The 22702-nt window shown below is 47.6% G+C and overlaps 1 protein-coding gene across 1 annotated transcript in view; it reads left to right on the top strand.

Annotated features, from left to right (window-relative positions):
- The window catches only part of srgap2 (SLIT-ROBO Rho GTPase activating protein 2), a 175324-nt gene that overhangs the window by 76313 nt on the left and 76309 nt on the right, over positions 1 to 22702 (top strand). The window contains 1 exon segment of the mRNA XM_065001961.1: positions 14548 to 14740. Coding sequence (XP_064858033.1) covers positions 14548 to 14740 — 193 coding nt within the window.

Below are 22702 nucleotides of genomic sequence, written 5' to 3'. Positions count from 1 at the left end.
CACACTGTTACATCCTGTTACACCCTGTTACACCCTGTCACACCCTGTTTCACACTGTTATACCCTGTTACACCCTGTTACACCCTGTTACATCCTGTTACACACTGTTACATCCTGTTACACCCTGTTACACCCTGTTACACACTGTTACATCCTGTTACACCCTGTTACACACTGTTATACCCTGTTACACCCTGTTACACTCTGTTACACCCTGTTAGACCCTGTTACATCCTGTTACACCCTGTTACACCCTGTTTCACCCTGTTACACCCTGTTACATCCTGTTACATCCTGTTACACTCTGTTACACCCTGTTTCACCCTGTTACATCCTGTTATACCCTGTTACACCCTGTTTCACCCTGTTACATCCTGTTACATCCTGTTACACCCTGTTTCACCCTGTTACATCCTGTTATACCCTGTTACACCCTGTTTCACCCTGTTACATCCTGTTATACCCTGTTACACCCTGTTTCACCCTGTTACATCCTGTTACATCCTGTTACACCCTGTTTCACCCTGTTACATCCTGTTATACCCTGTTACACCCTGTTTCACCCTGTTACATCCTGTTATACCCTGTTACACCCTGTTACATCCTGTGTGTGACAGGTGTAACAGAGTGTAACAGTATAACAGTGTGTAACAGGGTGTGTAACAGTGTGTAACAGGGTCTCCGCATCCTGGTAGTCTTCAGGAGAAGTGTCTCCACACCCTGGTAATCTTCAGGAGAAGTGTCTCCACACCCCGCATTCATGGCCTCCAGTAAGGACATCTGGTCATGTGGATGTTGGTCATAAACCTTCCACCTCCATGCAGAGAAAACCTCCTCTATGGGGTTTAGGAAGGGGGAGTATGGAGGCAGGAATAGTACTGATATCCTGGGATGTGCAGCAAACCAGTCTGTGACTGCAGCAGAGTGGTGGAATGCCACATTATCCCACACAACAACGAAGGTAGGGGAGTTTATTGCCCCTCTCTCCTCTGCTGGCACAAGTCAGTTACTCAGGTCATCAGAAAAATAAATGAGCCTCTCTGTATTGTAGGGGCCAATGAGTGGTTTGTGTAACAGCAAGCCATCAGTGGACAGTGCTGCACACATTGTGATGTTAGCTCCTCTCTGGCCTGGGACATCCACGGTGGCTCTCTGTCCAATCACACTTCTTCCCCTGCAGCGTGTTTTTGCCAGGTTGAATCCAGCTTCATCCACAAAGATGAATGTGTGTGCAGTTTGCCTGGTTTTCCAGTACTTTAGTTGTGTATGTACCATGTTTGGTTATTGAACAGACATCTTACCTGGACATGTTGATACCAGAGTTCTTTCACACGTTCACCGTTTCTCTCAAAGGGTGCAGTTTACAACTGCTTCATCCTTATTTTATGTTTCTCTAAGACTCTGGCAACTGTCGTTGTGTTGTGCTGACCGTATTCACATTCCCTAGTCTGCCAGCACTCTGTCCCAAATTTCCTGCAGTTTCATTGCATTGTTGCCAGTTACCATGTCAACAATGGCAATTTCCTGCCGTCTGATACTACTCTGCCTCTCCCTCCTGTGGGAGGCAACCTTTGGATCCTACTGGAAAACACAAAACAATCAATATATTTGTCAGTACATGTAAAAATATGAACATACTGTTATTGTACTGTAATATGTAGTTTAATTACCATTGAAGGATGCACATCTCACCTGTTTTTTTTACTGAAAATTCGTACTACTGATGCAACTGTTGAACGCTGCAGATTTGGTTGCACCCTGAAACCGGCTTCTCAAAGAGAGACCGTGGTTTACAACATGGTCAATAATTGTGGCCCTTATCTCATCAGAGACCACCGCTCTTGTTCTTCCTCTCCTTTGTCCTCCACGCTGTCTCCCTCTCCCTGTCACTCTTCTTTCCCCACCAACCTGTCCCCCTCTCCCTGTCACTCTTCTTTCTCCACCAACGTGTCTCCCTCTCCCTGTCACTCTTCTTTCCCCACCAACCTGTCTCCCTCTCCCTGTCACTCTTCTTTCCCCACCAACCTGTATTCCTCTCCCTGACACTCTTCTTTCCCCACCAACCTGTCTCCCTCTCCCTGCCACTCTTCTTTCCCCACCAACCTGTATTCCTCTCCCTGACACTCTTCTTTCCCCACCAACCTGTCTCCCTCTCCCTGCCACTCTTCTTTCCCCACCAACCTGTCTTCCTCTCCCTGCCACTCTTCTTTCCCCACCAACCTGTCTCCCTCTCCCTGCCACTCTTCTTTCCCCACCAACCTGTCTCCCTCTCCCTGTCACTCTTCTTTCCCCAACAACCTGTCTCCCTCTCCCTGTCACTCTTCTTTCCCCACCAACCTGTCTCCCTCTCCCTGCCACTCTTCTTTCCCCACCAACCTGTCTCCCTCTCCCTGTCACTCTTCTTTCCCCACCAACCTGTATTCCTCTCCCTGTCACTCTTCTTTCCCCACCAACCTGTATTCCTCTCCCTGTCACTCTTCTTTCCCCACCAACGTGTCTCCCTCTCCCTGTCACTCTTCTTTCCCCACCAACCTGTATTCCTCTCCCTGTCACTCTTCTTTCCCCACCAACCTGTATTCCTCTCCCTGTCACTCTTCTTTCCCCACCAACGTGTCTCCCTCTCCCTGACACTCTTCTTTCCCCACCAACGTGTCTCCCTCTCCCTGTCACTCTTCTTTCCCCACCAACCTGTCTCCCTCTCCCTGTCACTCTTCTTTCCCCACCAACCTGTCTCCCTCTCCCTGTCACTCTTCTTTCCCCACCAACCTGTCTCCCTCTCCCTGTCACTCTTCTTTCCCCACCAACCTGTCTCCCTCTCCCTGACACTCTTCTTTCCCCACCAACCTGTCTCCCTCTCCCTGACACTCTAGTGTATAGCTGTGGGTGGATACGGGCTGACTAGTGTATAGCTGTGGGTGGATACGGGCTGACTAGTGTATAGCTGTGGGTGGATACGGGCTGACTAGTGTATAGCTGTGGGTGGATACGGGCTGACTAGTGTATAGCTGTTGGTGGATACGGGCTGACTAGTGTATAGCTGTGGGTGGATACGGGCTGACTAGTGTATAGCTGTGGGTGGATACGGGCTGACTAGTGTATAGCTGTGGGTGGATACGGGCTGACTAGTGTATAGCTGTGGGTGGATACGGGCTGACTAGTGTATAGCTGTGGGTGGATACGGGCTGACTAGTGTATAGCTGTGGGTGGATACGGGCTGACTAGTGTATAGCTGTGGGTGGATACGGGCAGACTAGTGTATAGCTGTGGGTGGATACGGGCTGACTAGTGTATAGCTGTGGGTGGATACGGGCTGACTAGTGTATAGCTGTGGGTGGATACGGGCTGACTAGTGTATAGCTGTGGGTGGATACGGGCAGACTAGTGTATAGCTGTGGGTGGATACGGGCTGACTAGTGTATAGCTGTGGGTGGATACGGGCTGACTAGTGTATAGCTGTGGGTGGATACGGGCTGACTAGTGTATAGCTGTGGGTGGATACGGGCTGACTAGTGTATAGCTGTGGGTGGATACGGGCTGACTAGTGTATATCTGTGGGTGGATACGGGCAGACTAGTGTATAGCTGTGGGTGGATACGGGCTGACTAGTGTATAGCTGTGGGTGGATACGGGCTGACTAGTGTATAGCTGTGGGTGGATACGGGCTGACTAGTGTATAGCTGTTGGTGGATACGGGCAGACTAGTGTATAGCTGTCAGCTCAGTCTGAGTTGTGCAGAAAGGAAATAGTTAACTGACTTCCTGAACAACAGGGTGCAGCGGAATTCACCCCTGCTGGGTAGCTTATCCAACCCTCCCCCCCCACACACACACACACACACACATTTATGTCAGATGAAACTATTTAGGACTACATTTGGCATCAACCAAACGCCATTGGAACAAACCTATCGTGAGGGAGAGAGATCGACAAAGAGAGTGAGAGAGAGATCGACAGAGAGAGTGAGTGTGAGAGAGAGATCGACAGAGAGAGTGAGTGTGAGAGGAAGATCGACAGAGAGAGTGGGAGTGTGAGAGAGAGATCGACAGAGAGAGTGAGAGTGTGAGAGAGAGATCGACAGAGAGTGTGAGAGAGATCGACAGAGAGAGTGAGAGTGTGAGAGAGAGATCGACAGAGAGTGTGAGAGAGATCGACAGAGAGTGTGAGAGTGTGAGAGAGATCGACAGGACAGAGAGAGTGAGAGAGAGATCGACAGGACAGAGAGAGTGAGAGAGAGATCGACAGAGAGAGTGAGAGTGTGAGAGAGAGATCGACAGAGAGTGTGAGAGAGATCGACAGAGAGTGTGAGAGTGTGAGAGAGATCGACAGGACAGAGAGAGTGAGAGAGAGATCGACAGGACAGAGAGAGTGAGAGAGAGATCGACAGGACAGAGAGAGTGAGAGAGACTGATGGGTGGAGGGATGCAGTTCTGTATCCTCTGCTGATCTGCGTCTGGTTCAGTGGTCCAGTCAGCTCTGAGTCACTCTGCTCTGTCCTGACCTCCCTGCTGTCTCTCCAGTGAATACTTCAACTGGTAACTAAAGGAGAGAAGTATACATGATATTTAATATTCCTCTACAGTAGTCTATTTTCATCTTCTCCCGCCTTGATAACGTCAGTCTTACTTACTATGACTGTCCCAAAAGAGGCACCACGCCGCGCTGGTGACTGAACACAGGATGATTTCCTAATGTCTCAGTCTGGTACTGACACGCACGCCGCACACACACTGCACATACACACACACATTGCACATTGACACACATTGCATTTACACACACACACACACACACACACACACACACACACACACACACACACACACACACACCGCACACACACTAATCTGGCTCTCTTCTCACACACCATTGGGTGTTACCAAGGTAACAGTGGTGATGACGGAAGGATCAGAGGGAGAGGCTGTGACAGGTCTCTTCCTCCCCGGGTGTGTGTGTTGGCAGCTCCTCTAATGGCCCCTGTTCACTGTTACTGCAGAGATTAACACTCCCCCCCTCTCTCTCTTGATTTAGTGGGTACATGGCCCTTTCATCCCTCTCTCTCTTGATTTAGTGGGTACATGGCCCTTTCATCCCTCTCTCTCTTGATTTAGTGGGTACATGGCCCTTTCATCCCTATCTCTCTTGATTTAGTGGGTACATGGCCCTTTCATCCCTCTCTCTCTTGATTTAGTGGGTACATGGCCCTTTCATCCCTCTCTCTCTTGATTTAGTGGGTACATGGCCCTTTCATCCCTCTCTCTCTTGATTTAGTGGGTACATGGCCCTTTCATCCCTCTCTCTCTTGATTTAGTGGGTACATGGCCCTTTCATCCCTCTCTCTCTTGATTTAGTGGGTACATGGCCCTTTCATCCCCTCTCTCTCTTGATTTAGTGGGTACATGGCCCTTTCATCCCTCTCTCTCTTGATTTAGTGGGTACATGGCCCTTTCATCCCTCTCTCTCTTGATTTAGTGGGTACATGGCCCTTTCATCCCTCTCTCTCTTGATTTAGTGGGTACATGGCCCTTTCATCCCTCTCTCTCTTGATTTAGTGGGTACATGGCCCTTTCATCCCTCTCTCTCTTGATTTAGTGGGTACATGGCCCTTTCATCCCTCTCTCTCTGCACCAGTCTTTGTAAAACACAGCTGCTCCTCTAGAGGGATTGAGAGGTCTGGAAGCAGTGAAAGGCAGACTGATGGAGGCTGTATGTGGGGTGTGACATCTGTGAACTCTGTACGCACACACACACACACACACACACACACACACACACTGTGGTTTGGCGATAAATTGGTTTTCCATCTCTGTAAACTCGTTCACTTGCCTCATCAGAATGGGTCACTTTTCCTCAACTCATATGAGCCCAGTAAGAGGAAAAGTCAACAGCTGGAAGCTTTCTATTCCTCCAATAGTTTCCCCTCCACCACTGAAACACTACTGAAACACCACTGAAACACCACTGAAACACCACTGCAACACCACTGAAACACCACTGAAACACCACTGAGACACCACTGAAACACTACTGAAACACTACTGAAACACCACTGAGACACCACTGCAACACTACTGAAACACCACTGAGACACTACTGCAACACTACTGAAACACCACTGAAACACTACTGAAACACTACTGAGACACCACTGAAACACTACTGAAACACCACTGAAACACTACTGAAACACTACTGAAACACCACTGAAACACTACTGAAACACTACTGAAACACCACTTAGACACCACTGCAACACTACTGAAACACCACTGAAACACCACTGAAACACTACTGAAACACTACTGCAACACGACTCTCTCCCCTCTCTCTCTCCTCTCTCTCTCTCCCCTCTCTCTCTCCTCTCTTTCTCCTTTCTCTCTCCTCTCTCTCTCTCTCCTCCCTCTCTCTCTGCCCCCTCTCCCCTCCCCCTCTCTCTCTTGTCCCTCTCTCTCAGCCCCCTCTCTCTCTCTCTCTCTCTCTCTCTCTCTCTCTCTCTCTCTCTCTCCCCCTCTCTCCTCCCTCTCTCTCTCTGTCTCTCCTCTCACTCTCTCCTCCCTCTTTCATGTCTGGAGCTAATAGATTCCACCCTGCTGAAGAATCTTGTTAGAGAACCTAGCCTGAGACCTGAGGCTCCAAACGACCACCATGTCACACACACACACACACACACACACACACACAATCAACAGCACAGGGAACCCGGTAGTCCAAGGGCTGCCCATGTGGTAAAGTCCATATGATAGAAGGAGAAAAACACTTTCTGACTGGAAACAGTGTTGAAATAGTGAAATATTTCATCATTTTTTTAGAATAGAGGTCAAATAGAGGCGTTGCTGCAGCTACAGCTGTGGTCAGCTGTAGAAACAGCTGTTGTTCTTTCCTCTCTCATGCAAGAACCCTACCCCTCTTCCTGGAGTTGCTTTGGTACGACCCGCCCCCCTGTCGTGAGCCGATCCCACTGGCCTACGTTGGAAAAAACCTCCACTCTCTTATTCATTCTTTTCCACGAGAGTTGTGAGGACAATAGTATGATCTCACAGTGGTACAATACATAACCACTTCCCGCCCGACCCCCACCCCAATACATAACCACCCCCGGGAGACCCCCACCCCAATACATAACCACCCCCGGGAGACCCCCACCCCAATACATAACCACCCCCGGGAGACCCCACCCCAATACATAACCACCCCGGGAGACCCCCACCCCAATACATAACCACATCCCGCCCGACCCCACCCCAATACATAACCACTTCCCGGAGACCCCCACCCCAATACATAACCACTTCCCGCCCGACCCCCACCCCAATACATAACCACTTCCCGCCCGACCCCCACCCCAATACATAACCACCCCCGGGAGACCCCCACCCCAATACATAACCACCCCCGGGAGACCCCCACCCCAATACATAACCACTTCCTGCCCGACCCCCACCCCAATACATAACCACTTCCCGCCCGACCCCCACCCCAATACATAACCACCCCGGAGACCCCCACCCCAATACATAACCACCCCCGGGAGACCCCCACCCCAATACATAACCACCCCGGGAGACCCCCACCCCAATACATAACCACTTCCCGCCCGACCCCCATCCCAATACATAACCACCCCGGGAGACCCCCACCCCAATACATAACCACCCCGGGAGACCCCACCCCAATACATAACCACCCCCGGGAGACCCCCACCCCAATACATAACCACCCCCGGGAGACCCCCACCCCAATACATAACCACTTCCCGCCCGACCCCCACCCCAATACATAACCACTTCCCGGGAGACCCCCACCCCAATACATAACCACCCCGGAGACCCCCACCCCAATACATAACCACCCCGGAGACCCCCACCCCAATACATAACCACCCCGGGAGACCCCCACCCCAATACATAACCACCTCCCGCCTGATCCCCGCCCCAATACATAACCACCTCCCGCCTGATCCCCGCCCCAATACATAACCACTCAGTCTCCTGATCTTCATGATGTTTCTACATCTCAGTCTCCTGGTCTTCATGATGTTTCTACATCTCAGTCTCCTGGTCTTCATGATGTTTCTACATCTCAGTCTCCTGGTCTTCATGATGTTTCTACATCTCAGTCTCCTGGTCTTCATGATGTTTCTACATCTCAGTCTCCTGGTCTTCATGATGTTTCTACATCTCAGTCTCCTGGTCTTCATGATGTTTCTACATCTCAGTCTCCTGGTCTTCATGATGTTTCTACATCTCAGTCTCCTGAAGGCCACAGAGGTTTTTCCTAACCATATCCCGTTGTGTCTGCGTGGGACGGGTGTGTGTGTGTGTGTGTGTGTGTGTGTGTGTGTGTGTGTGTGTGAGGGTGTGTGTGTGTGCGTGTGTGTGTGTGTGTGAGTGTGTGTGTGTGAGTGTGTGTGTGTGTGTGTGTGTGTGTGTGTGAGTGTGTGTGGAGGTGTATGTGTGTGAGTGTGCGTGTGTGAGTGTGTATGTGAGTGTGTGTGTGTGTGTGAGTGTGTGTGTGAGTATGTTTGTATGTGAGTGTGTATGTGAGTGTGTGTGTGAGTGTGTGTGAGTGTGTGTGTATGTGAGTGTGTGTGTGAGTGTATGTGAATGTGTGTGAATGTGTGTGTGTGTGTGAGTGAATCCCGTGCTGTGCCCACTCTGGTGCAGGATCTGGACATCCATTCTCCACACAGCCTCAGTGACTCACATCACAACTATCAGCAGACAATGTGGGTGGAGGTTCATACTTTGTTTGCAGCCTGTCTCTACTTCTACCAGAAACACTATGGTGTGTGTGTGAGTGTGTGTGAGTGTGAGTGTGTGTGTGTGTGTTTGTGTGTGTGAGTGTGTGTGTGTGTGTGTTAGTTTTTAGTTATAGTTATTTTAGTTATAATTATAGCTCTCTCTCCATCTCTCTCTCCCCCCTCTCTCACTCTCTCCATCTCTCTCTCCCCCCTCTCTCACTCTATCCATCTCTCTCTCCCCTCTCTCTCTCCCCTAATCTTTCTCTCTATCCCCCTTCTCCCCCCCTCTCTCCTCTCATCTCTCTATTCCTCCTTCTCCCCCTCTCTCTCCTCTAATCTTTCTCTCTAGCCCCTTCTCCCCCACTCTCTCCTCTCATCTCTCTCTATCCCTCCTTCTCCCTCTCTCTCCCCTCTCATCTCTCTCTATCCCCCTTCTCCGCCCAGATTTCTCCTCTCATCTCTCTCTATCCCCCTTCTCCCCCTCTCTCCTCTCTCTCTATCCCCCTTCTCCCCCTCTCTCTCCTCTCATCTCTCTCTATTCCTCATTCTCCCCCTCTCTCTCTCCTCTAATCTTTCTCTCTATCCCTCCTTCTCCCCCACTCTCTCTCCTCTCATCTCTCTATCCCCCTTCTCCTCCCCTCTCTCTCCTCCCATCTCTCTCTCCCATCCCCCTTCTCCCCCTCTCTCTCTCCTCTCATCTCTCTCTATCCCCCTCCTGTCATCTCTCTCTATCCCCCTTCTCCCCCTCTCTCTCCTCTCCTCTCTCTCTATCCCTCCTTCTCCCTCTCTCTCTCCTCTCATCTCTCTCTATCCCCCTTCTCCGCCCAGATCTCTCCTCTCATCTCTCTCTATCCCCCTTCTCCCCCTCTCTCTCCTCCCATCTCTCTCTATCCCTCCTTCTCCCCCTCTCTCTCCTCCCATCTCTCTCTATCCCCCTTCTCCCCTCTCTCTCCTCCCATCTCTCTCTATCCCCCTTCTCCCCCACTCTCTCTCCTCTCATCTCTCTCTATCCTCCCTCCTCTCATCTCTCTCTATCCCCCTCCTGTCATCTCTCTCTATCCCCTTCTCTCTATCCCCTCTATCTTTCTCTCTCTCTATCCCCCTTCTCCCCTCTCTCTATCCCCCTTTCCCCCTCTCTCTATCCCCCTTCTCCCCCTCTCTCTACCCCCCTTCTCCCCCTCTCTCTCTATCCCCCTCTCTCTATCCCCCTTCTCCCCCTCTCTCTATCCCCCTTCTCCCCCTATCTCTCTATCCCCCTCTCTCTATCCCCTTCTCCCCCTCTCTCTATCCCCCTTTCCCCCTCTCTCTATCCCCCTTCTCCCCCCTCTCTATCCCCCTTTCTCCCCCTCTCTCTATCCCCTTCTCCCCCTCTCTCGATCCCCCTTCTCCCCCTCTCTCTATCCTCTTCTCCCCCTCTCTCTATCCCCCTCTCCCCCTCTCTCTATCCCCCTTCTCCCCCTCTCTCTCTATCCCCTTCTCCCCCTCTCTCTATCCCCCTTCTCCCCCTCTCCCTCCTCTAATCTTTCTCTCTATCCTCCCTTCTCCCCCTCTCTCCTCTCATCTCTCTCTATCCCTCCTTCTCCCCCACTCTCTCTCCTCTCATCTCTCTCTATCCCCCTTCTCCCCCACTCTCTCTCCTCTCATCTCTCTCTATCCCCCTTCTCCCCCACTCCTTCTCATCTCTCTCTATCCCCCTTCTCCCCCACTCTCTCTCTCTCATCTCTCTCTATCCCCCTTCTCCCCCTCTCTCTTCTCCCATCTCTCTCTATCCCTCCTTCTCCCTCTCTCTCTCTCCTCTCATCTCTCTCTATCCCCCTCCTGTCATCTCTCTCTATCCCCTTCTCTCTATCCCCTCTATCTTTCTCTCTCTCTATCCCCCTTCTCCCCCTCTCTCTATCCCCCTTTCCCCCCTCTCTATCCCCCTTCTCCCCCTCTCTCTATCCCCCTTCTCCCCCTCTCTCTCTATCCCCCTCTCTCTATCCCCTTCTCCCCCTCTCTCTATCCCCCTTCTCCCCCTATCTCTCTATCCCCTCTCTCTCTCTATCCCCCTTCTCCCCCTCTCTCTATCCCCCCCTTTTCCCCCTCTCTCTATCCCCCTTCTCCCCCTCTCTCTATCCCCCTTTCCCCCTCTCTCTATCCCCCTTCTCCCCTCTCTCTATCCCCCCTTCTCCCCCTCTCTCTCTATCCCCCTCTCTCTATCCCCCTTCTCCCCCTCTCTCTATCCCCTTCTCCCCCTATCTCTCTATCCCCCCTCTCTCTATCCCCTTCTCCCCTCTCTCTATCCCCCTTTTCCCCCTCTCTCTATCCCCCTTCTTCCCCCCTCTCTCTATCCCCCTCTCTCTATCCCTCCTTCTCCCCCTCTCTCTATCCCCCTTCTCCCCATCTCTCTCTATATCCCCTTCTCCCCCCCCCCTTCTCCACCCTCTCTCTATCCCCCTCTCTCTATCCCTCCTTCTCCCCCTCTCTCTATCCCCCTTCTCCCCCTCTCTCTCTATATCCCCTTCTCCCCCTCCCCCTCTCTCTATCCCTCCTCTATGTGAGTCACTCATATGTATATACTGTACTCTATACCATCTACTGAATCTTGCCATCTTGATCACTAGCCACTTTAAACAATGCCACTTTTATATGTTTACATATCCTACATTACTCATCTCATATGAGATGTACTGTCTATACTGTCCTCTATACCATCTACTGCATCTTGCCTATGTCGTTCGGCCATCGCTCATTCATGTATTTATATGTACATATTCTTATTCATTCCTTTACACTTGTGTGTATAAGGTAATTGTTGTGAAATTGTTAGGTTAGATTACTCGTTGGTTATTACTGCATGGTCGGAACTAGAAGCACAAGCATTTCGCTACACTCGCATTAACATCTGCTAACCATGGGTATGTGACCAATAAATCAAATCAAATGTATTTATATAGCCCTTCGTACATCAGCTGATATCTCAAAGTGCTGTATAGAAACCCAGCCTAAAACCCCAAACAGCAAGCAATGCAGGTGTAGAAGCATGTAACATCTGCTAACCATGTGTGTGTGACCAATAACATTTGATTTGATTTGATCTGTGTGTCTGCTGTGTACTATTACTAGATGATGTCATTCTTACCTAAGGCAGTCTACCCTCTGATCAGCAGATAACGGACATCAAGATGGTAGCGTGCAGTGTCGTATGTGTTTGTGTGTGTGAGTGTGAGAGAGTTTCTCTGTGTGTTTGTTTGTGTGTATATGAGAGAGAGAGAGAGAGAGAGAGAGAGAGAGAAAGAGGGAAATAGAAAGAGAGAGAGAGAGAGAGGGAAATAGAAAGAGAGAGAGAGAGAGAGAAAGAGGGAAATAGAGAGAGAGAGAGAGAGAGAGAAAGAGGGAAATAGAGAGAGAGAGAGACAGAGGGAAAGAGAGAGAGAGAGACAGAGAGAGAGGGAGAGAGAGAGAGAGAGAGGGCATAGTATTCAGACTGTTTGCAGGCTGACTGATAGTTAGAAATCCCAGAGCAGAGCAGAGTCACCCAGGGTTAGTGTCAGACAGTGACCACACTCAGACCCTGCAACATGGTGGCTAAAGCCGTCCGTTTCATCTACAGCAGGAGGTTTAAAGGTAAAACACAGGCAACGGTGTGTGTGTGTACAGTTTTGTGTGTGTGTGTGTGTGTGTACAGCTTTGTGTGTGTGTGTGTGTGTGAGTATGTTTGTATGTGAGTGTGTATGTGAGTGTGTGTGTGTGTACAGTTTTGTGTGTGTGCTTGTGTGAATGCTGATAATTACAATGTTCTATTTTGTATTTATTTATTTGCAAGAAAATACAGAACAGTATGAGGAAGGTTTAAAAGGTGAACAAGAAGAACATGAGCAGCAGAGGTAGAAACCCACAGGGACCCAGAGGCTCCACCCCCTTTCAATGTTTACAAAACAAAACCATACAAAAATAACAATCCCATTTTTTAGAAAAGATAAATAAATAATTGGAGATTTACACAAAGAAGAAGGGAAACAGATGGTGAATAAGGGAGAAAGAAGTACAATAAATAATCACAATAAAAGGTAATAGGCGGAGAAGTTATTGGGATTAGGAGTTAAGTGGAATGTGTGTGTGTGCGTTATGTTTGAGGGGGTTCATTAAATCTTAAGGCCTCTTGTCTGCGAGGCAGCTATGAGAGTGTGGCATTAGTCTGTCATCTGTCAACACTAATCCAGTTTATTATCATGCGTGTTTGTGTGTGTTGTCAATACTTGAAACGCTGCCTTCACATTCACTCAGGATCTTCTGCTCTGCTTGGCATGGCCTCACTCTCTCTCTCTCTCTCCACACACACATACATTCACATACACCAACACACACACACCTATGCATAACAGTACTGTGGGATAAAAGGTTGGTAGTTTAAAACATCATAATTCAATATGTCCACTGAGTGTGTCTACACTGAGAGGAAGCCATTCATTTCAGGCCAGACTTGAGTGTTGGGAGGGTGGAAGGGAGGGAGGGAGGGAGGTGGAGCGAGGTAGGGAGGGAGGTGGAGCGAGGGAGGGAGGGAGGGAGGGAGAGAGGTGGAGCGAGGGAGGGAGGGAGGAGGAGCGAGGGAGGTGGAGTGAGGGAGGGAGGTGGAGCGAGGGAGAGAGGTGGAGTGAGGGAGGGAGGGAGGGAGGAGGAGCGAGGGAGGGAGGTGGAGCGAGGGAGGGAGGGAGAGAGGTAGAGCGAGGGAGGGAGGGAGGTGGAGCGAGAGAGGGAGGGTGGAGCGAGGGAGGGAGGGAGTTGGAGCGAGGGGGAGGGAGAGGAGGGGGGGAGAGGTGGAGCGAGGGAGGGAGGAAGAAGGAGCGAGGGAGGGAGGTGGAGGGAGGTAGGTGGAGCGAGGGAGGGAGAGAGGTAGAGCGAGAGAGGGAGGGAGGGAGGTGGAGCGAGGGAGGGAGGGAGGTGGAGCGAGAGAGGGAGGGAGGTAGAGCGAGGGAGGGAGGCAGGTGGAGCGAGGGGAGGGAGGGAGGAGGAGCGAGGGAGGGAGGGAGGAGGAGCGAGGGAGGGAGGGAGGTGGAGCGAGAGAGGGAGGGAGGTGGAGCGAGAGAGGGAGGGAGGTGGAGCGAGCGAGGGAGGGAGGGAGGTGGAGCAAGGGAGGGATGTGGAGCAAGGGAGGGAGGTGGAGCGAGGGAGGGAGGGAGGGAGAGAGAATGGAAATGAAAAGTGAAAAGCCAGAATAAAGGACTGTCTCAGGAGATGTCTGGATATGAGGAGGAGGAAAGGAGGAACACACACAGTCTGTAAATATACCCAGAGAAACCAGATCAGCTCTCCATGCTCAGTGTACTGTAAGACTGGCCACGGTCACCAGACTGGCCACGGTCACCAGACTGGCCACGGCCTCCAGACTGGCCACGGTCAACAGACTGGCCACGGTCACCAGACTGGCCACGGTCACCAGACTGGCCACGGTCACCAGACTGGCCACGGTCACCAGACTGGCCACGGCCTCCAGACTGGCCACGGTCACCAGACTGGCCACGTCCACTGGGCTATAAACTCTATCATCAGGTGTACTGTACTGCTGTAGTCCATTAAACTCAACGTGTCATCATATCTCAGCTGTTTCAGAAAATATCTCCATTCTATTCTCTGATTGTGAGTGACCAGTTATTCATTCTCAGAATGTTATCTTTGAAGGGTGCTGGTAATATAAAGTAGGAGTTTTTTGTGAGCCAATCACATGGCATACTCCAACTGATTGGCTAATAAAGTGTTTATTTATGATGATATTGTAGATGATGATGATGATGATGATGTCCCCCCCCCCCCCCCCCCCTTCCTCTCTGTAGAGATCCGTGCCCAGCTGGTGGAGCAGTTCAAGTGTCTGGACCAGCAGTGTGAGCTGAGAGTGCAGCTGCTGCAGGACCTGCAGGACTTCTTCAGGAAGAAGGCGGAGGTCGAGATGGACTACAGTCGTAACCTGGAGAAACTGTCTGAGAGGTTCCTTACGAAGACACGTAGCACCAAGGACCACCAGCTCAAGTAAGACAGGCACACACACACACGAATGACATGCACGAACGACATACACGCATGCACACACACACACGAATGACATGCACGAACGACATACACGCATGCACACACACACATGAATGACATGCACGAACGACATACACGCATGCACACACACACACGAATGACATGCACGAACGACATACACGCATGCACACACACACACGAATGACATGCACGAACGACATACACGCATGCACACACACACACGAATGACATGCACGAACGACATACACGCATGCACACACACACTCTACCAGTCTTGTCTATGCTGTAAATCCAACGTTGCATAAGCAGCTTCGGGAGACATGAGCTAACTGATAGCATCTGGAGAGGGTTTGACTACAGACACACAGCGAGAGAGAGAGAGACCGGCCTCACCCCACTACATTCATACATGGTGCGGCAGGGTAGCCTAGTGGTTAGAGAGTTGGACTAGGAACCGGAAGGTTGCAAGTTCAAACCCCCGAGTTGACAAGGTACTAATCTGTCGTTCTGCCCCTGAACAGGCAGTTAACACACTGTTCCTAGGCCGTCATTGAAAATAAGAATTTGTTCTTAACTGACTTGCCTCCAGCAGCACCTAGATCTTCTGCACAGATTCTGTCAGACCTGAGCCCTGACAGTAAATCTCAGTAAGACCAAAATAATGGTGTTCCAAAAAAGGTCCAGTTGCCAGGACCACAAATACAAATTCCATCTAGACACCGTTTCCCTAGAGCCCACTAAAAACGATACATAGCGTGGCCTTAACATCACCACCACAGGTAACTTCCACAAAGCTGTGAATGATCTGAGAGACAAGGCAAGAAGGGCATTCTATGCCATCAAAAGGAACATACATTTCAACATACCAATTAGGATCTGGCTAAAAATACTTGAATCAGTCATAGAGCCCATTGCCCTTTATGGTTGTGAGGTCTGTACAGATTAGTACCTTGTCAGCTCGGGGGTTTGAACTTGCAACCTTCCGGTTCCTAGTCCAGCTCACTAACCAAGACTTCACAAAATGGGACAAACACCAAATTGAGAATGTGATTGCAGAATTCTGTAAAAATATCCCTGGCGTACAACGTAGAACACCAAATAGTGCATGCAGAGCAGAATTAGGCCGATACCCACTAATTATCAAAATCCAGAAAAGAGCTGTTAAATTCTACAACCACCTAAAAGGAAGCGATTCCCAAACATTCCATAACAAAGCCATAACCTACAGAGAGATGAACCTGGAAAAGAGTCCCCTAAGCAAGCTGGTCCTGGGGCTCTGTTCACAAACACAAACACACCCCACAGAGCCTCAGGACAGCAATACAATTAGACCCAACCAAATCATGAGAAATCAAAAAGATAATTACTTGACACATTGGAAATAATTAACAAAAATCAGAGCAAACTAGAATGCTATTTGGCCCTAAACAGAGAGTACACAGTGGCAGAATACCTGACCACTGTGACTGACCCAAACTTAAGGAAAGCTTTGACTATGTACAGACTCAGTGAGCATAGCCTTGCTATTGAGAAAGGCCGCCGTAGGCAGACATGGCTCTCAAGAGAAGACAGGCTATGTGCTCACTGCCCACAAAAGGAGGTGGAAACTGAGCTGCACTTCCTAACCTCCTGCCCAATGTTTGACCATATTAGAGAGACATATTTCCCTCAGATTACACAGATCCACAAAGAATTTGAAAACAAATCCAATTTGGATAAACTCCCATTTCTACTGGGTGAAATTCCACAGTGTGCCATCACAGCAGCAAGATTTGTGACCTGTTGCCACAAGAAAAGGGCAACCAGTGAAGAACAAACACCATTGTAAATACAACCCATATTTATGCTTATTTATTTTCCCTTGTGTACTTTAACCATTTGTACATTGTTACAGCACTGTATATATATATATATATATATATATATATGTAATTTGACATTTGTAATGTCTTTATTGTTTTGAAACTTCTGTATGTGTAATGTTTACTGTTAATTTGTATTGTTTATTTCACTTTTGTATATTATCTACCTCACTTACTTTGGCAATGTTAACACATGTTTCCCATGCCAATAAAGCCCCTTGAATTGAAATTGAATTGATAAAAGCCTGGTCATTCCTGGACAGAGTATACAGTGGGGCAAAAAAAGTATTTAGTCAGCCACCAATTGTGCAAGTTCTCCCACTTAAAAAGATGAGAGAGGCCTGTAATTTTCATCATAGGTACACTTCAACAATGACAGACAAAATGAGAAAAAAAATCCAGAAAATCATATTGTAGGATTTTTATGAATTTATTTGCAAATTATGGTGGAAAATAAGTATTTGGTCACCTACAAACAAGCAAGATTTCTGGCTCTCACAGACCTGTAACTTCTTCTTTAAGAGGCTCCTCTGTCCTCCACTTGTTACCTGTATTAATGGCACCTGTTTGAACTTGTTATCAGTATAAACGACACCTGTCCACAACCTCAAACAGTCACACTCCAAACTCCACTATGGCCAAGACCAAAGAGCTGTCAAAGGACACCAGAAACAAAATTGTAGACCTGCACCAGGCTGGGAAGACTGAATCTGCAATAGGTAAGCAGCTTGGTTTGAATAAATCAACTGTGGGAGCAATTATTAGGAAATGGAAGACATACAAAACCACTGATAATCTCCCTCGATCTGGGGCTCCACGCAAGATCTCACCCCGTGGGGTCAAAATGATCACAAGAACGGTGAGCAAAAATCCCAGAACCACACGGGGGGACCTAGTGAATGACCTGCAGAGAGCTGGGACCAAAGTAACAAAGCCTACCATCAGTAACACACTACGCCGCCAGGGACTAAAATCCTGCCGTTCCAGACGTGTCCCCCTGCTTAAGCCAGTAAATGTCCAGGCCCGTCTGAAGTTTGCTAGAGAGCATTTGGATTATCCAGAAGAAGATTGGGAGAATGTCATATGGTCAGATGAAACCAAAATATAACTTTTTGGTAAAAACTCAACTCGTCGTGTTTGGAGGACAAAGAATGCTGAGTTGCATCCAAAGAACACCATACCTACTGTGAAGCATGGGGGAGGAAACATCATGCTTTGGGGCTGTTTTTCTGCAAAGGGACCAGGACGACTGATCCGTGTAAAGGAAAGAATGATTGGGGCCATGTACCGTGAGATTGTACACGGCCATGTACCGTGAGAGTGAAAACCTCCTTCCATCAGCAAGGGCATTGAAGATGAAACGTGGCTGGGTCTTTCAGCATGACAATGATCCCAAACACACCGCCTGGGCAACGAAGGAGTGGCTTTGTAAGAAGCATTTCAAGGTCCTGGAGTGGCCTAGCCAGTCTCCAGATCTCAACCCCATAGAAAATCTTTGGAGGGAGTTGAAAGTCTGTGTTGCCGAGCAACAGCCCCAAAACATCACTGCTCTAGAGGAGATCTGCATGGAGGAATGGGCAAAAATACCAGCAACAGTGTGTGAAAACCTTGTGAAGACTTACAGAAAATGTTTGACCTCTGTCATTGCCAACAAAGGGTATATAACAAAGTATTGAGATAAAATGTTATTGACCAAATACTTATTTTCCACCATAATTTGCAAATAAATTCATTAAAAATCCTACAATGTGATTTTCTGGATTTTTTCCCCTAATTTTGTCTGTCATAGTTTTAGTGTACCTATGATGAAAATTACAGGCCTCTCATCTTTTTAAGTGGGAGAACTTGCACAATTGGTGGCTGACTAAATACTTTTTTGCCCCACTGTAGGTTCCCCTTACTGACCCAGATCTGTGTGTTGTGTCCTGGCAATGCACAGTCATCCAGGGCAGGGCTGTAAAGGCCTGACTATACCTGTTAGTCTGTCTGTCTGTCTGTCTGTCTGTCTGTCTGTCTGTCTGTCTGTCTGTCTGTCTGTCTGTCTGTCTGTCTGTCTGTCTGTCTGTCTGTCTCCCAACACTAACGTCGGCACTAATATTTACAAGGAACAACTTTGACTTGAAATTACAATCCCAATAAGCTGGTTCACTGTTGACACACTGTGTGTCCGTGTGTGTCCGTGTTTCTGTGTGTGTCCGTGTTTCTGTGTGTGTTCGTGTTTCTGTGTGTGTCCGTGTTTCTGTGTGTGTCCGTGTTTCTGTGTGTGTCCGTGTTTCTGTGTGTTTCTGTTTGTGTCCATGTTTCTGTGTGTGTCCATGTTTCTGTGTGTGTTCATGTTTCTGTGTGTGTTCATGTTTCTGTGTGTGTCCATGTTTCTGTGTGTGTTCATGTTTCTGTGTGTGTCCATGTTTCTGTGTGTGTCCGTGTGTGTCCATGTTTCTGTGTGTCCATGTTTCTGTGTGTGTCCGTGTTTTCTGTTTGTGTCCGTGTGGGTACTTATGTTCCTTTGCCAACAGTGCCAGGTGGTGTTTTTGTGCTCTGAATACTCTGTGGAGTCTTGCAGTGTGTAACCTTGCCCATAAACAAGGACACACACAAACACACACAGCAGAGTGATTATCTTTCCCAGCGTTACGCCTGGTTCTGTAATTCCTCCTGTGGAGTGAGAGGAGAGGGGGGAGAGGAGATGGGTGGAGAGGGGAGGAGAGGTGTGGAGAGGAGATGGGTGGAGAGGGGAGGAGAGGGGTGGAGATGAGAGGAGTGGAGAGGAGAGGGGTGGAGAGGAGAGGGTGGAGAGGAGAGGGTGGAGAGGAGATGGGTGTAGAGGAGAGGGGTGGAGAGGGATGGAGAGGAGATGGGTTGAGAGGTGAGGAGAGGGGTGGAGAGGGGAGAAGAGGGGTAGAGACAAGAGGGGAGGAGAGGAGAGTAGAGGGGAGGAGAGGGGTGGAGAGGAGAGGAGAGGAATAGTCCTGCAGGGCTTTTAATAATACCAGTAATCAACACTGATATGACAGAAAGAACATTCTGATTAAACAGAGACACAGTCAATGGTTAGAAGGAAGATTGAGGCTCGCTGTCGACGCTGTGTGTGTGTGTGTGTGTGTGTGTGTCTCGTGCCGTCCGTCACCAAAGCATCTCGCCTCTGTCAGATCCTCTTCCTGTCTTAACCCATAATACCCTGCTGTAATGTGTGGCCATAGTACTCCTGCAACACGCTCTATTTTACAGCGAAGGCTTCAGCAGAAGCAAACTCCTTTGTCGGCAACTCTTTTGTCCACGCCAGTGTGTGTGCGATTGGCTGGGGAACGACGGCTGGCTGGTGGTATATTGTATATATAACCTACAGAAATTGGTTCAGTTATGGTCTATAAATAATTTGTTCATATGGGCAGAATATTGAAGCCTATAGTTGTATGTAAATTAGTTTATATGGTTAAAGGCCGACGTTTGTTCACTTAAATAAAAAATAGTAAAGTTTCCTATATCTAGTTTCTACAATGTATTTTTCTGTTAAATAAGTTGCTGATGGTACTGTTAGTGCTACTAGCAGTAGCAGTACCATCAGTAATACTGGTAGTAAAGGTACCATCAGTAATACTAGCACTAACAGTACCATCAGTAATACTAGCACTAACAGTGCCATCAGTAATACTAGCACTAACAGTACCATCAGTAATACTAGCACTAACAGTACCATCAGTAATACTGACACTAACAGTACCATCAGTAATACTAGCACTAACAGTACCATCAGTAATACTGACACTAACAGTACCATCAGTAATAATAGCACTAACAGTACCATCAGTAATACTAGCACTAACAGTACCATCAGTAATACTGGCACTAACAGTACCATCAGTAATACTTGCACTAACAGTACCATCAGTAATACTAGTAGTAACAGTACCATCAGTAATACTAGTACAACAGTACCATCAGTAATACTAGCACTAACAGTACCATCAGTAGTACCATCAGTAATAATAGTAGTAACAGTACCATCAGTAATACTAGTAGTAACAGTACCATCAGTAATACTAGCAGTAACAGTACCATCAGTAATACTGTACCACCATCACTAACAGTACCATCAGTAATAATAGCACTAACAGTACCATCAGTAATACTAGCAGTAACAGTACCATCAGTAATACTAGCACTAACAGTACCATCAGTAATACTAGCACTAACAGTACCATCAGTAATACTAGTAGTAACAGTACCATCAGTAATACTAAGCACAGTAACTAGCACTAACAGTACCATCAGTACTAGTAGTAACAGTACCATCAGTAATACTAGCACTAACAGTACCATCAGTAATACTAGCACTAACAGTACCACCATCAGTAAATACATCAGTAATAGCACTAACAGTACCATCAGTAATACTAGCACTAACAGTACCATCAGTAATACTGACACTAACAGTACCATCAGTAATAATAGCACTAACAGTACCATCAGTAATACTGGCACAAACAGTACCATCAGTAATACTAGTAGTAACAGTACCATCAGTAATACTAGCACTAACAGTACCATCAGTAATACTAGCACTAACAGTACCATCAGTAATACTAGTAGTAACAGTACCACCAGTAATACTAGTAGTAACAGTACCATCAGTAATACTAGCACTAACAGTACCATCAGTAATAATAGTAGTAACAGTTCCATCAGTAATACTGACACTAACAGTACCATCAGTAATACTAGCACTAACAGTACCATCAGTAATTCTAGCACTAACAGTACGATATGTAATACTAACACTAACAGTACCATCAGTAATACTAGTATTAACAGTACCACCAGCAATACTAGTAGTAACAGTACCATCAGTAATACTAGCACTAACAGTACCGTCAGTAATACTGACACTAACAGTACCATCAGTAATACTAGCACTAACAGTACCATCAGTAATACTGACACTAGCAGTAACTAACAGTACCATCAGTAATAATAGCACTAACAGTACCATCAGTAATACTAGCAGTAACAGTACCATCAGTAATACTAGCACTAACAGTACCATCAGTAATACTGGCACTAACAGTACCACCAGTAATACTGGCACTAACAGTACCATCAGTAATACTAGTAGTAACAGTACCATCAGTAATACTAGTAGTAACAGTACCATCAGTAATACTAGCACTAACAGTATCCATCAGTAATACTAGCAGTAACAGTACCATCAGTAATACTAGCACTAACAGTACCATCAGTAATACTGGCACTAACAGTACCATCAGCAATACTAGTAGTAACAGTACCATCAGTAATACTAGTAGTAACAGTACCATCAGTAATACTAGCACTAACAGTACCATCAGTAATATTAGAACCTACAGTACCATCAGTATATACTAGTAGTAACAGTTCCATCAGTAATACTGACACTAACAGTACCATCAGTAATACTAGCACTAACAGTACCATCAGTAATACTAGTAGTAACAGTACCATCAGTAATACTAGTAGTAACAGTACCATCAGTAATACTAGTAGTAACAGTACCATCAGTAATACTAGTAGTAACTGCACTATAAGTAATACTATCAGTAACTTTACTATCAGTACTACTGGTAGTAAAGGTACCATCAGTAATACTAGCACTAACAGTACCATCAGTAATACTAGCAGTAATACTAGCACTAACAGTATCATCAGTAATACTAGCACTAACAGTACCATCAGTAATACTGACACTAACAGTACCATCAGTAATACTAGTAGTAACAGTACCATCAGTAATACTAGTAGTAACAGTACCATCAGTAATACTAGCACTAACAGTACCATCAGTAATACTAGCACTAACAGTACCATCAGTAATACTAGCACTAACAGTACCATCAGTAATACTTGCACTAACAGTACCATCAGTAATACTAGTAGTAACAGTACCATCAGTAATACTAGTAGTAACAGTACCATCAGTAATACTAGCACTAACAGCACCATCAGTAATACTAGTAGTAACAGTACCATGAGTAATACTAGTAGTAACAGTACCATCAGTACTACTAGCACTAACAGTACCATCAGTAATACTGGTAGTAACAGC

This window comes from Oncorhynchus nerka, linkage group LG15 (assembly GCF_034236695.1).
Source record: "Oncorhynchus nerka isolate Pitt River linkage group LG15, Oner_Uvic_2.0, whole genome shotgun sequence".
Classification (NCBI taxonomy): Eukaryota; Metazoa; Chordata; class Actinopteri; order Salmoniformes; family Salmonidae; genus Oncorhynchus; species Oncorhynchus nerka.
This window is presented reverse-complemented; position numbering and strand designations above follow the sequence as displayed.